Below are 14,863 nucleotides of genomic sequence, written 5' to 3' on the forward strand. Positions count from 1 at the left end.
CTGGCGCCGAGGCCATCGGGAAGGAGGGCAGGCGGCAGCGCCTCGGCAGAGAGGTGGGGAGGCCGCGTTCCCTGGCAGCCGCCCCGGCTCGGCTGTGGCGGGACACTGCCCTGGCAGGTGCTGGGAGGCTATGGAGAGGAGCGGGAGCCGCGCGGCCGAGGTAAGGTGGAGCTCGTGGGGCGCTCCCCGGCGCGCGCTGCAAGGTGACAGCCAGCAGACCCTCCAGCCTCCCTTCTTCAGACTCCGGAGGCTCCTGTGTTCTGGCTCAATCCTCATGAGAGCCCTTAGCACGATTAACTGAGGTAAAGGACACAAATTAGCCTGAAATTTCAGATAAGGAATCGGGAATCTTTCCTGCTCTCTCTTGATCTTGGTATCGTCCAAGATGACAAAGAATTGAAGCAACCACTCTGCAGACAGCACGATCTTTAACTGGCAAACGTAGCTGCATAGTAGCTGCATAAAGAGCTTCCTCTAGCTCAGGCTCTGTGCTGCTTTGGGTTGTTCTTTTTAGTATTGAAGCTGGTCAGTCCGTATGGCCTCTCCCCATGTTGATGTGACTGAATGAACCTTCTGCAAACACTTCTGACTAGCTTAGCATACACTGATTTGGGTTTCTTCCCATCCTGAAAGTCATAGATTTACTTGTCCTGAATTTTCTAATGTTTTATCTTTTTTTAAAAAAAAAGTGAACCCAGCTGTGGTTGAACTGTCCTGTTCTCTGGTTGTGGCACTGTATGGCAGCCATTTACAGTTTCAGGTTGCTCTCTCCCAGCATCTGCAGAGGCGAGTTGCTGTGCTGGGCAGCAGGCACGAAGGGTTAGGCCTCCTGGGTTACCTCGCTCCGTAGGTTGGGAAATCACAGGGCCGTGCAGAGCCAGAGGGACTGGAAGGTGCAGGCAGCCCCCAAGGACAAAGTGAGGCTGGATGGCGTGAGGCACCCTGTTCTCCCAGGGAGTTTTTATTCGCATGGCCTTCTTTCCATTGGCGTTTTCTCCTCTTCATCCTTTCTTTGCTCTCCCTCCTGCCCCCCCCAGATCAGTTAAGGGAAAAAAGCATGTGCTGTCAATTACTAGCATTCCAGATCATCACGGATTCTTGCCTGTTCTTGAACTAGTTTGAAACTGCACTGAAAGGATGCATTTGTCTGTAATTTTTTTTTGTAAATGACATATCACCTGTAAACTCAACAAATAAATATTACCTTCAAGTACCTCTCTCTGACACGTGTAAGAGCAGGTTTGGGTGAAAAGGCTGCGTGATGCTGATGGAGTGGCACAAACTGCAGGAGGCCTCTCTGTGCTTGCTCAAGGCTGCTCCAAGTCTGGGCAGAGCTCGTGACGACTGAGTCCCTTTTGACTTCTCTCACCTGAAGCTCTTAAAAAATGAGGAAGAGCCACGGGCTGAGCAAGTCTGTGATGCCACAAGGCTGATGTTGAGAGCTGAGGATTACAGGAGAGAGGAGATCCGGCCAAGAAAGCTAGGGTTCGGAGTAGATGGCAGCTATTGTTTGTATGGAGTGGGGCTTGGGTGAGGCTCCTCTTTAGTATGATAGAAGGGATTGCTGGCTTTCTTTTTTAGTATTTTTTAAATGGATGATGTAGCTGAGCTTAAAGAAAGACAGGTGTTCAGTGTGACGCTGGTAAAATCATGTAGGCAGCTAGTACTGGAGACGAGCATAAATCCTGGGCATAGAAGGTCTCGGGAAGCGGCTTCCCTGCATTGCAGCCTTGCATCTTGATCCCAGTCGCATCCAATCCCTCCTGTCCTTGTTCAGATACAGAGAAGAGCTTGTCCAAAAGGCAACAGAAGTTGTGATTTGAAGCACTGAGATCTAATTGCAGGTGGAAGGTGAAGGGGGATGGAGGACGGCTCAAGGAGCTGAGCTGTAACTTGCTCTGGAAGCATTAAGAGCAGCTGAGACAGTTTAGCTGTGAGTGGCCTCCCCCGTGGCACTGGTTACCAACATCCCTGCTAAATCCAGGCACTAGAGGCAGTGCTGTATTTTCTGCCTTGCCTTTGAAAAGAGTTTAAAACTTTAGCAGGGTGGCTACAGGGTAGTCTTCTGTATTTATAGAATATTGGTGTATCTGTATAATATGGTGACTTTAAAGTGCCTGTGTTCTGGCAGTACCTTTTTTTTTTTTTTTTTTTTTTTTTTTAAGGAGTTGCTGTTACTTCAGCTGTTCTCTAGCTAAGGATTGATTAGGCACCTTTTCATTTGGGGAAAAAAAGAGATCCCAGTCCATTTGTATCTGTTTTAGGAGTGGAGTTACTGGAGGTGCTCCAAGAACCCTGATAGAACAAGGTGTGTGGTGGGAAACCATCCTGCCTTGGACTGCGCATGTGTCCCCCTCTGAGGTTAACTCACCAGAGAGGCCATTTCAAGTTGTCACCTGTTCCCTCCCCTCAGGAAGCCCATGGGAGGATGCTCCAAGCACAGCACGAGTGGGCACTCTATTTTAGTGTGTGCAGCCTGTGCTTGGCACAGTCTGAGGGATGAGCTCTTGGGAACATTGTGCTGCTTTAATCCTGCACAGCCCGTGTTTAGCTGAATGAGCTGGGGGAGAGGGGCTGGGGAGAGGAGCCTGCTGCAGTAGCTCAGAAATACGGGACTGGATGAGCGGCTCTGGGTTAGAAGCTGGAGCCCTGCGGGGACAGGCACTGGTGCTGACTGCTGAGTATGTGCAGGGGCCCTGACTTAGATGGAGAATTGTTAGTTTTTTATATTTATTTTTCAACCAATAAATTTTCATTTCACCTTACACTGTGACTTTTTTTCTTAGATTTCTTCTATGGTCTGTATACTGAAATGCAAGGCAAGCTCGGATACAGGAAGCTTGCTGGGAGGGAGCTGCCACGGGCTGCAGAATGATGTGACCTGTCCTTTGAGGACATGCAGATCATAAGGCTTTGAGGATATCCTTAGTGTTCAGCTTAATTTAATCATTGCTTTCCATTGAGGTGGCTGGGGCTGCCAGGGGCCACATGCAGCTCAGTTCAGAGAAGTCAAAAGAACCTTAAGGAACTGTCTCGAGGCAACAGCTGTGGATAAGCATAAAGGAAAAGGTAAGGTGGTTTGGGGAAAACTGATGGGGACTAGGTAGAGGAAAACCTCCTCCCTCAGGCCACCTCCTTCGCATTTCTTGTACTTTGGAATCTCCTTTAGCCTCATTGCTTGCTTTATCCTGGTTGCTGGAAACCAGGAATACTGGAAAACTGGAAAGTCTTGCGGCAGAAGCTGGGGGTAGTTCTGTGTGCTCCACCTGCTTCTCACCTCCCCTTTCCTCCCCTCTCCGAGAAAAAAGCACCAATGGCAATTCTTTTTTTTAATTTTTTTTTCTTAAGCTGGAAAGAGCAGTGTCAAGAAGGCCTCCTTGTATGCAAACAGCTCTCAGAAACTGCTAGCTTCGTTTTGAGTATTTTAAAATCATCTTTAATAAATGATCAGTTTTTCTTTCTAGACAGAGCAGTGGAATAAGGAAGATTTCACATGCAGTTGATGAGAGCTGGTTTTTGACAGGGATAGTTTATTCTGCCATTGAGCTAGTACCTGCCTCTCTGCTACCTGTCACTTGTGACACCAAGGACAGAAAGACTCACTGCAGTTAATTTTCCATGCTTTGCCTGGCTCCTCTCACCTCTTTCTAAGCTGAGGACTTTCAGGCCTTAAAGTCAATTCAGGCACAACATGAAGGCAGTCGTGGCTTTTGGTTTAATTCTCCTTGCCATGTTACCGTTGCTTGAGCAAAACGGTAGCGCAGAGCAGCGTTGGCAGCAGTTGCATCGAGGGGAACATTATGGATGGTGCAGAAAAGGCCCAAGAGCCCAGGCCTGCTAGGGATCCTTCTGGAGCAGCCGCTCTCCTCGGCTTCCTCGTGCACTGTCATCAGGCAGCGCAGAGCAGAGCGTGGCCTCTTTTGCCTCCTGTGTTAAAATGCAAGCTGTAACCGCCCGTTGTAACCGGACACTTCTGTATCCTTCAACTGCTTGTTTAGGTATGTACAGCTAAGGCAGGAGAAGTCGTACTTCTGGGCTACTTGGTAACTCACGGACAAATTCAAGGTACTAAAGCCAGATTTGCAGGCTCTCCTCAGGTGACAAGGTTGTCATTTTCACTTCCTACAAAAAAGGTCCCAGGAACTTAGAAAACAAGAGAGATAAACAGTGCTTAGAATTATGATGCCTAAACAGCAGTGTTAATTGAGATAATTTGACCTCTAGCTTTGTTCTGTTGCCAACTATTGATTTTATATATATATATGTGTGTGTATATATATATATATATACACATACACACATGTTGGCTCAGAAGCTCTATTTGAACTGACTTGCAGAATTATACCTCTAAGAATGGCTCTTTTTTTCTTTTATAAAGTTAACTCATGTGGACCAGCAGCCTCTGGAGCAGCCAGGTGAGGAAGGCTGAAGGGGAAGGCAGCAGCCATGGCACCCCTGGAGCCTCCCCTTCCCTCCAGCTTCACTTTTTCACCTCCAGGCCATACAGATCGTTGCGCTTCTGGTTCAAAACCGGGATTTGCTCACGGATTTCCGCAAGCTTCTTCAGATCTGCAGGGAGAAGAAACAGCCATTAGAAGATGGTCAAAAACAACTGCAAAGTGGCCGGGAAAGGAGCAGCTTTCACAGTGCCTGTTCCTGTTGGTCCCAGGACTGGGCAGCCAGGGCCAAATAAACCTGGGCTTCGTTCTTACCCAGTGAGGGAGGTGACCTTAGCGCCAGAGTCTTCTCTTAGAGGGGAATAAAGTAGGGAAAATCCTGCCAGCTTACCTATATCTGCGTACAGAATGGCCTCCTCGGCACCAGCTTTGGCAATAACTTCCCCCCTGCAACATCAAGCATATCAGTTGGGAGTGTTAGCACAGGGGTGTCAAGGCAGCAGTGCAGTCACTGGCATTAGTATGAGAGCAAGGCTCCCCCTACAGAGCTGGGGCTGGAGGGACAGGGCTGTCCTAAAAATAGCATTGTAATTCCTCACTCCTGCATGAAAGGAATAGCTCCCGAGTTTTCATGTAACATATACATGCTTAAGGATGTTTCCATAGATCAGGAAGAACTGCCCCCATACAAGGACCCACACCTGTGACCCTACAGGGAAGGAGATAACTGCAGCAGGGACAATCGTATACAGTAAGGACCAAATCCTTCCCCTTGTCAGACCCTACTGGGTTTTAGTAGAAGTGACTTTATGCTCTGCATGATCTACTAAACACCTAGAGCAAGGCTCCACCAGGAGCAACACCCTTGCTTATCAGCATGTGAAGTTAAAAGCTCTGAACACAGCTTAAAATATTTTGCTTCCTTTCGACACTTTAGAAGAGTAACATGAGCGAGTGGTGTGATTTAGAGGGGAGAAAAAGAATTGACTGAGGATTTTGCTGCTTTTACCCAGGGCCAGTCTGGCACACAGGAAAAAGCTACTGCAGCTTAAGTCAGAACAGGCCTCGTCCAGTTGAAGACACTCTTGCATTTCCTAGGCCTAAGCAGGGTTGTTCTTTGAGGAGGTTAAATAGCTTTGTGTAAAGGTTATAGATGGTTCTGTTCTGGACAGACAGTTATCACAGGACATAGTATATAATAGCATGAATTTCAGGGACAATTTGAGGTCAGCAGCTTTACTAATACTTGATGTTACAAAAGTAGCTTCTGTGCTTCCAGTGAAAATGCATATTATTAAACTATTTTTACTGGCTCTCTAAAAAATATATATATTAAAAAGTATGAAAAAGATGATTTTGAAAGCATAGCTTAATGCAACCTTGTCTGTTTTTGTCACTAATGAATCTGGCTGCCGCTTTTAACAAAAACTTAAGATGTTTTTAGAAGTGGAAATGTGAGACTGAAATGTGACTGTCAAGTTAAACACTTTTTAACCAAGAGAAAACAATCTTTTTTTTTCTGAACTCACCATGGATTTACTACAGTGCTGTGTCCCCAAGCAATGTAGGAAGCATTTTCATCTCTAGCAGGAGAGGCAGTGGCTACATAGACTTGATTATCAAGAGCTCTGTGTTCAAAAAAAGATAGGGAAGAGGGAAAAGTCAGTGACATTTCTGCCTAGTTAAGTGATGATATGAAGAAAAGTCAGGCTGGAGGGATGAGCTCTACCTCCTTCGAGGAGTAGCAATGACAAACAGAAAGCTTAGAAAGAGAAGGCTCTAGCACCTGCCCCTCACAGTTAGGCTACAGCAAGTTATGTATTTGTCCAGTAGGTATGAAAGGTGAGTGAAGCAGAACACATGAATAAATTTGTCTTAAGGAAAGAGTCCTGCAGTCAGGAGCCTTGGGGCTTGTTTCTATCTTTCATTACAGCAGTTCTTAGATGGTTAATGGGGGTTTACACCCCTTCTGTCTAGAAGGGCATGTGTGACTGGTGCTCACAGTACCCAGGGCACAGCTGTGGGCAGGAGTGAAGGACGAGCAGCTCCTTCCTCCTGGGCATCACAGTTGGGGTCCCCTGCAAGGCCTGTGCAACGGTGATGCCACAGTGCTACTTGTTGTGCATAATTGTGGCTTAGAGAGTCCAAGAACTGTTCAGCCCTATGTGCTAAACGCACTATGGACCAGGAGCATAAGCTGGTAGCTTGTCCTTACCGTCCCCTTTGTAGTAGTTCCCAGTGCGCTGGTCCTGTTGTCAGGTTAAAAGCCCCCGGATACACCAACAGCTGGCAACCTGTGTTAAAAGAAAATCAGAGCCCAAACATCATTAAGGGGAAAACGGTTTATCCTCCGGTCACCCGTTACAGCCGGGGGTTAAGGCAAGCTTTCTGTCTTTGTTTAATGCTAGCCTTGTTGCACAGGCTGCTTTTTTTTATCATTTGTTTTACTTGAGTGCCTGATCCCACCTAGGGATTCCCCACTAGGTACCACCCTGGCCCAGCTCTGGCCTTGGGGCTGCCCCAGTCTCACCTTTCTGCCCGTAGATCTGAGCCAGCTCAGCAAACCTTATGTCGTAGCAGATGCCCAGGCCCACTCTGCAGTACGCTGCCCTCAAAGCACAGGAAACAACAGTCACACCACTGCCCAAGCACACAACTGAAATCCACCTTTCCCTGGAGCCACCCTGCCAGCTGTTAATGAACATGTGTCACAGCAGGTATGTTTAAATGCCTTTCCTTATGCACAGCAAGCATCAAGAGGAGTAGGTGCGTCGCATTCGCATTTGATATGATTCATGCAAAAATGTTGAAATGAGTTTCATAGTTAATTTTTTTTTCCATGATTGTAGCAGCTTCACATGAAACAACATGCTAGTGTAGCTGTTTGCTACATAAAAAAATATGGCTTGGAAAAGAATACAAGCACTGTTTACACAGATGTCATTTCTAGAAAAAATATGGTAACTACTCTAGTAGAAAGCAACACAATCTTGTTTATTAACAGAAGCAGGATGACAGGTGCTTCATCCTTTTCTGCTCTTCTGGTCCTTTCCAAACATGTTGCCTTTACAAAGAGATTCAGAAGCACTTTGCGCACGTGAAATAAGCGATCTCTATGGGCCATGGTGGTCAAAGGCCTGATATAAATCCAACCACCTAAGAATGCTGGGGGCAGAGGAGCTCCAAAGCACTGCCTCAAGCCTGTCCCGCTGCGTCATTGCGGCCGTGTTCCTGGGAGAGAGGGCTTGTCTTGTACTCACGAGTATCAAATGTAGAAAAAGTGTTCCCTGGACTCAGTGTTTCCGACTCTTTGAACTGTATCTTCCCAGGAACATTAATGTCAAACAAATGAATCTGTAATTAGAATGTTATAAATGACAATTAAGAGCAATTTCTCCGCTTGGTATTTGAACTTGTTCATGTTAGAGCCATGCATTTTCTAGTCAGCTTCCCTCAGACTACTCCCTCTCTTGCCAGGATCCCTGTTAACCATCGCTGAAGATTTAAATCATCTTTAGGAGATGAAACAAGCAGTTTTCTTTACATGTCTAAAATTATTTGGGGGAAAAATTACTGGGGGTTTTAAACATCACATCTAATCCATGCATACCACATGTATATCATGTTGCTTACCAAGCAGAATGCCCAGTTCTTGTACTATGCAATAACAATAGGTAAAAATAGCTAAAATATGTAACGACTTAGTTGTAGAATGCATTCACATTTTCAGGGAAAGAATTCATGCAAACTAGCTACCTTTCCTGATCTACTGAGCAGTTTTGAGACAGAAGGGCTACATATTATATGTCTTGAGCTTGCCAGGATGATCTTAAGAGCAGAATGTTAAAGCACAAGAGAACTAACTCCTCTCTTTTACATGGTGAGAGTCCCATTCCTCCTAACTTCTTCAGAAAATACCCTCACAAAGTCATGGAGCTCCCATCATTTCAGCTATGCAGATGTGTCTTGATCTTTGCAGTCATTCTCTCTCCCTTGCAAAAGAGAGTCCTGTTCCTGAGTGGGACCTCCTAACACTGAAGCTGTTTTAGTATTATTATTACTTCCTGTTTATGCGGCCACCCTCCACAAACAGCTGGCACAGTTCAGCTACAGCACTTGTGCAGACGAGTCCAAAGGGCTGTCTCCAGGTTATACCTACAGCACACAAAAATGTCTAAAGAACAGTCTCTGTGATAACAGAAGGGCTAAGTCCAACGGGAACCCGAGGCAAAAAATCCTGATCCCACTGAAGTAGCACTGGATTTCACACCTTAACCAAGGTAAAAAGGCAAGCCGAGTTAGATCGGGATTTACTCTTTATGACAGATTTCCCAGCACATGGGACAAACCTTTTGTGCCCTCTTATCTTTATCCAGCATATGAGAAAGGGTATTTTCATACCCCAAAGAAAAACTGCATGTCCTTATTAACCACAGCACACTTACTATTCCTGCAAGATTCTCCTATTCACATCGTCTTTAGGCATAGATGAAGTCACTGGTGCCTTCTAAAGAGAAAATACAGTATCTTTTTTTGGGGGGCAATGCAGCTAAATACTGTCCATACCAATAAGAAACCTTCTAATAACAACATTCTGCCACCTTACCTTCCTATACTTGGTCAACATAGCTCCATCAGGCCCAAAGACAGTACAGGTATTATACAGCTTTCCAGCATCCTCTTCCGGAATGGATCCTTTATTAAAGCAAAAACAAGAATTTGGCACTGTAATATAGAGTTTTGATGCACCTGTACAAATAGATGTGGCCCATTTTCCTCCCTCAAAGAGATGGTGACTAGAAATAAGCTACCTCCAACAAGATATACGTTACACTCCTTTGCGGTTTCTGAGAGTTTGTGTGTCGTTTCTCCAGGGATGTTCTCTGCATATTCCTTGAAGAAGTGCGTTCCATAAGGAGAGTTAAAACATTCCTGGAATTGGAAAAAAAGAAGTTAAAAACTGATACCACTAGCAGGTACACAAAGACTTTCAAATGCCTCTCTAGCGTCATTCTCCTATGACCTTTGGCTTCACAGGAGCTTGCTGAACAGTTCTGCAAACATCAGAGAGGCAACAGACAATATGTGACAACAGGGGCAAACACAGCCTGGGCAGAACTGAGCCAGGAGTATCAGGCAAGCTGTTAGTAACAAGGGTAGCAAGGGTAACAAGGGTAGATATTTATCAGTTCACACTTGACAAGGTTACAAGGAAGCTTCTCAGAGCCGTGAAGCAAGTCCCACCCAGCTCATCTGATACTTTGCAAACTGAACAGATTCTCTCAAACTGTGAAATTCTTGTGCTCAGCCACAACCTACATTTTCTTAATTGTTTACAGGACCTGTTCAAAACACAGATTTCTCAAAATCTTTTGCTATACCAATCCTTTAAATACCAGGGTGACAGAGCACTGCAACAGGCTGCCCAGAGAGGTTGAGGAGTCTCCTTCTCTGGAGATCTTCAAAACCCTCTTGGACGCAGTCCTGTGCCACGTGCTCTAGGTGACCCTGCGTGTGCAGGGGGGTTGGACTAGATGACCTCTAGAGGTCCCTTCCAACCTTAAGCATTCTATGAATCTATGGTAACTGAGCCAAGCTTTCTGGCTTAAGACTCTAGCCTCTCTCAGAATAAGCCATATACTCTTTAGACAGTAAGATTAAGAGAGCACTTTAGATGCTAAGGGTGGCTGATGGTACTTGAGAGGCCCAAGACACCCAGAGCTCACTCTGCACCACATTTGCCACCCCTGCGTGGACCTGAGACCCCCACCCCCAGATTCTTATGAACTGAAGATCTGAACAAAAGCTGTTTTTTTTGCCACATGCACAGATGCACAAAGCAGAAAACAGCTAGTTCACAGCAGAGTTTGTGGATGGCTGATGAAGAGGGGAGGTCTCTGCACTGTCAAAGGGGTTTCTCAGCCTTTTGGAAGCTGGCGTGCCCTTCAGGAAAATGAAATCAACGCCAGTTGCTTCACCTTCTTCTTGCCACTTGCAACAGCAATGTGGGTGGCAGTAAAACCACAGTGCTGTATCGTAAGATAATGCTGGAATATGACTGCACACTGCTTGCATGGATCCCCTAGTCCCATGCTCTGCCCAATAGGAAGAAGGCAGGGATAAACCTTTAACTGCCTTCAGTTTGTTGCTTGATTCAAACAGGTTTTATTATTTATTGATCTATAAATATTATTATTATAAATATTGCTTTTGTCCAACACATCTCCAGGTTCTGAAGTGAAAAAAAAATACCCACGGGGGCAGCATGTCATAGGAAAACTGCCACATGCCACAGCACACCCTGCATAAGTCTCTATGAAGAGTGATTTTGAGAAATAAAATATATGGAGGGAAGAGCCTCCTCATGGCAATAAGTTTACCTCCCCCAAACCTGTGAAAGGGCGGCCCCGTTTGAGGGCTTATTTTACAAGCATAAAGTACCATTAGCAAGATGCGTATCTCTACTAAATAGGGCCAGAAAAATCTGTCCACATTTGTCCATGTGACAAAACTAACAAATAATAGTTAATCTCAGTGTAGAGGCCCAGACAGGATAGTCAAAGGTCGTATGTGCAAAACCAGAGCTGTGTTGGTACAAAGCTGCACAGAAGCTTGCTTAATAATTGTCCTGTGACAGCAGCATGGAGAATATTCTTTGTATAAAATATTCCCACCTAAAGATCACCCAACTATGAACTTTGCACTGCCGAGGCAGATGCTGCAGGGCACAGGGGTAACAATTTTCCTCCAAAGGAAAAATCTCCCAGCCACACCGCAACACTGCCAACACACATGGCAAGGCAATCGTGGGTGAAGCCCCAAAGGCAGACCAGAATCAGTCAGCAATTTTAAGTGCTGATCATCGCGTTCCTATACAATCACGCCATGCAAGAAAGGCATTTTTGATGATAATTCGGCCACAAACAACCTACTGGAAACATCTGAAAGGCCATTTTATTTCTCACGTGCTGCCTGATCTGAAAAGGTTGTGGCAAGGAGACACACTGGGTGCTTGTTTTTTCTGTCGCTTTTACACCGGCATTGTTTTACCGAAAAAACGTATTTTCCTAAATTCCTTCTGCAAAGATAGAGACCATAGACTCACTTTTGTGATTCCAAACAAACCAGTCAGGGCTGATGGAATTGCCAGGGATTTAAACCAGCACAAACTCCATTAGAATCTCATCCCACAAAAATAAATATACTAAACTAAACTGAAAGAGAACCTGCTGCCTCCAGCTGTCTGGGTCTCCTCGCTGCTACTAGATATAGCCTGGCATATTCATTCCTGTTCTTTTTTGTTTGTTTTTGAGCCTGTTACAGTATTCAAGCATACCTAGAAAGAACTGGGAATAAGCACACATGATTAACACTGGAAAAAGAGGTTTCCAAGGGTGTGAGGTATAAGATCTTTACTCACAGGCAGAGCCACAACTTGAGCTCCTTTTGCTGATGCTTCTTTCACCATCCTGCAGGCTCGCTGCAGGTTGTCGGATTTGACGGTGGATACTTGAAGCTGAATGAGCGCCAGACGGAAGTCTAGTGACAGAAATGAAACAATCAGCCAGTGAAATTGCCCAGGTAAAACACATCAAATTTTGAATTCATTGGTAGGTGTGGAACAAAATTCATTTGCCTATGGTTAGGTACATCATGCATATGTCTACCAACTCATTATTCAGTCAATATGTGACTCTGGCACAGGCTCGAAACATGGGGAAACACTCAAACCTAGGCTTGCCACATGGGAACCACACACATCATCACCTGGCTCTACTCAAAGCTCACACGGGCCACGCGCTAGTAATGCGGTAGATCCCACTTAGCCTAGGAAGCATTGAACCGAAGATCTCACGTAAAAAACGTGTGTAATAGTAAGCAGGAGAGGAAAGCCCTTAGCAGCCTAGCCCACCTTCTTCCTTCCCAGCTCGCTACATGTTTTGTTGGTGTGTCTCTTGGCTGTGCCCACCACCTCACACAATGCATCTCTTAAAATGCTGCTGGGAAACTTGAAGATTGGGATTACCCCCAAAACAGCCAGAAAAAGGGAAGGATTTGCTTTCATTTGTCAAATGTCACACCAGGCCTGGGAAAGAGGTATGAGGAGCCATCAAACAACAGTGGTAACAATTACACGGGCAATTTCTTTATAATTTGGTTTCTAGACAAGGGAAAGATACAAGCGCTATCAACACTGTCTCTACTGTGACTAAACAGGATTTATATTCGCAGGAGCATCTAGGTTACAAGACCTGGAGAGATCAAATCAAGCTTTTTGGGTGCCCCTGACACTCTCTCTCATGAATCTCCCAGCACCTTTGCCTCCAGAAAAACACTTTCTCATAAAGGTAGAGCTGTCTACTTTTAAACAAAAATGTGGTGGCTCCATAAAGAGAAAATCCCAAGGTTTAAAGCATCTCTCTTCTGAAAACTCCCCTGTTGTAAAAAGGCAACTCTGGGGGAAAAGCAGCAAGCAGCACAGCTGCAAAGCCTGATCTTGAGGAGTACTCAATCGGGTCACGAACACCCGGGCAATGTCTTTCCTTTGTTCTTCAGTTCTCAGTTCAGCAGCCAACTAGTTGATTCATTAAATAAGGCAAATGAGGCAATCTGTGATTCTGCCACTGCATGAGACACTGTCTGAATACTTAGCCTAGTGAGTAAACAAAGTTTTCCTGAGACTAGGCAGATGCAAATGCAGCAGCTTTTTACCCCATTTAGGTAGCAATAGCAGCAGCTTGTCTGAATCTTTTCCTTCAATAATTGAAGAGATGAAGAGAAATCAGACTCGAAGATTTGTTCTTCAGTGTAAACTCTGCTTTTGCAGAAAAGCAGAAGTACATCTACTGAATAAAATTATAACTGGCTTCCCTCCTCTAGTGAGGGAGAGCCATTTGAATTCCTATGTGAGGAACCACATATCTCAGGCTCCCTGTGCCTCGGGCATGGTTAGTAGAAAGGGCAAAAATTAAAGCGCCCTCTCCAGTTACATGCTGGCAAAAGACTGGCATTAAAACGTGGAGGCGTAAGAGTACCGGAAACACAGCGCAAAGTGCAAGAAGACACGCAACATCTCCTCTTCCTGAGCCGCTCCAAGAAAATAAAGCAGAAAATAAGCAAATAAACAGAAATCAGTCGTTAGGGTAATGCTACAGCAGCACAAGCCACGGCCAGGTTAGCAGTATGTGGGAGTAAAACATTTTTGTACCACTCCGAAGCATTTTTTTCCCTTTCCCCCCCTTGGAAAACACCACGGGCCGAAGGGGTCGGAGCCCCGGGAACACGCGGCTCCCGCCGCGGGCGGGGCAGTAACGGCCGCGCGGCGCGCAGAGGGGGCCAGTAACGGCCGCGCGGCGCGCGCCCCCGCCGCCACTCACTGGCCATGGCTCCGCGCGCCGGCTGCATCCGCACGTCACCGCCCCCGCGCCCCCCGCCCGCTTATAGCGGCCGCGCCGCGCATGCGCACCGGCCCGCCCCGCTCCGCCTCGCCGCGCGGGCTGCTGGGAGATGTAGTCCCGCCAGGCGGGCCCTGGTGCGAACGAGTGTGTGGCCTGGTGTGTCTTGGTGTGAAGGAGACACTGACCTTGGTTATGAGGCACATGGACGCGCATGCAGCTCTCGGGAACGCTTACAGGTAACATACCAACCGCATACGCGTGCTACAGTGCAAAAACAGCCTCTAATCTGTGCGTAGAGGTGTGTATGTATGTGTGTGTATATATATATATTTATATATATAAACCAATTATGTCATAACTCAGCTACGACTGAGCTTTGGGTCATAAGGAAGCTGTTGACAACTTGCCCCTTACCTTAAGAATTACAAATATCCACCCTCTTAATGGTTTATATCACACATTTCTACACAGAACAGTGTAAATTTGGTTTTAGTATCTATATAGCTAAAAGGTCTCTACTTGTTAACCTGATGGAGAAGCAGACCCACTTTCCATATCTAATATCTAAATATGCCAGATATTTTTCATAAGTAATTCAATTATTCAAGCTATTGCACACACTTCAGCTAACCCTTAAACACTTAGACCTTTCAATTCCCCCCAACCAGTCATATCTGCAGAAATGTGTTTTTCTCACACTAACGACTAGCAGAAGTGTGTTCATCTGTACTAGCTGTTCAACCAGTGCTAGCAGAATAGTGTTACATCATTAATATTTTCAGAGTATAAAACTATGATGCTGAGAGGTCTGAAATTCATACAGAAACCCTCTGTTTGACTTGACCTTTGACACTGCTATGAATGTTGACCCTGGTTCATCCAAAAATACTCAGTAAAATCAGTCTAAACTCAAAGTGAGCTATATACTTACATAAGGTGTCACTGACAGTAGTTTTCTAGGATCCATAATCAACTTCTCTTACTCCAAATATCACTTTCACCTCCATTTAAAACATACCTTTAGGAAAAACTGTTATTAGATTCACAGAAGTCACACAACATACAACT

The 14,863-nt window shown here is 45.6% G+C and overlaps 1 protein-coding gene across 2 annotated transcripts; it reads right to left on the reverse strand.

Moving 5' to 3' along the window:
• Positions 1–4,459: 4,459 nt before the first annotated feature.
• Positions 4,460–14,809, reverse strand: NIT2 (nitrilase family member 2). 2 transcript variants are annotated; one of them, XM_088533818.1, is made up of 10 exons: positions 14,727–14,809; positions 11,818–11,936; positions 9,209–9,329; positions 9,004–9,092; positions 7,658–7,751; positions 6,928–7,002; positions 6,613–6,691; positions 5,927–6,025; positions 4,789–4,844; positions 4,460–4,569 (listed from the first exon to the last, which is right to left on the reverse strand). In XM_088533818.1, exons 2-10 carry the CDS (start codon positions 11,863–11,865, stop codon positions 4,481–4,483), a joined length of 750 nt encoding a protein of 249 aa, XP_088389944.1. In that variant the 5' UTR covers positions 11,866–11,936; positions 14,727–14,809; the 3' UTR covers positions 4,460–4,480. The 2 variants fall into 2 exon arrangements, with proteins under 2 accessions (XP_088389944.1, XP_088389937.1); XM_088533811.1 differs by lacking the exon at positions 14,727–14,809 and adding an exon at positions 13,775–13,807.
• Between the last annotated feature and the right edge of the window lie 54 nt (positions 14,810–14,863).

This window comes from Tinamus guttatus, unplaced genomic scaffold (assembly GCF_059628265.1).
Source record: "Tinamus guttatus ecotype Peru unplaced genomic scaffold, ASM5962826v1 Tinamus_guttatus_pri_ptg000035l, whole genome shotgun sequence".
Taxonomy (NCBI): Eukaryota; Metazoa; Chordata; class Aves; order Tinamiformes; family Tinamidae; genus Tinamus; species Tinamus guttatus.

What these genes read in the sequence shown, in the direction of transcription:
- NIT2 (XM_088533811.1), bottom strand. Translation starts at nt 13,802, where the DNA reads ATGCAGCCGGCGCGCGGAGCCATGGCCA. An exon ending in TAACGTATATCTTGTTGGAG is followed by an intron (nt 9,093 to 9,208) that starts GTAGCTTATTTC and finishes GCTTTAATAAAG; the next exon opens with GATCCATTCCGGAAGAGGAT. An exon ending in GAACTACTACAAAGGGGACG is followed by an intron (nt 6,026 to 6,612) that starts GTAAGGACAAGC and finishes TTTTGAACACAG; the next exon opens with AGCTCTTGATAATCAAGTCT.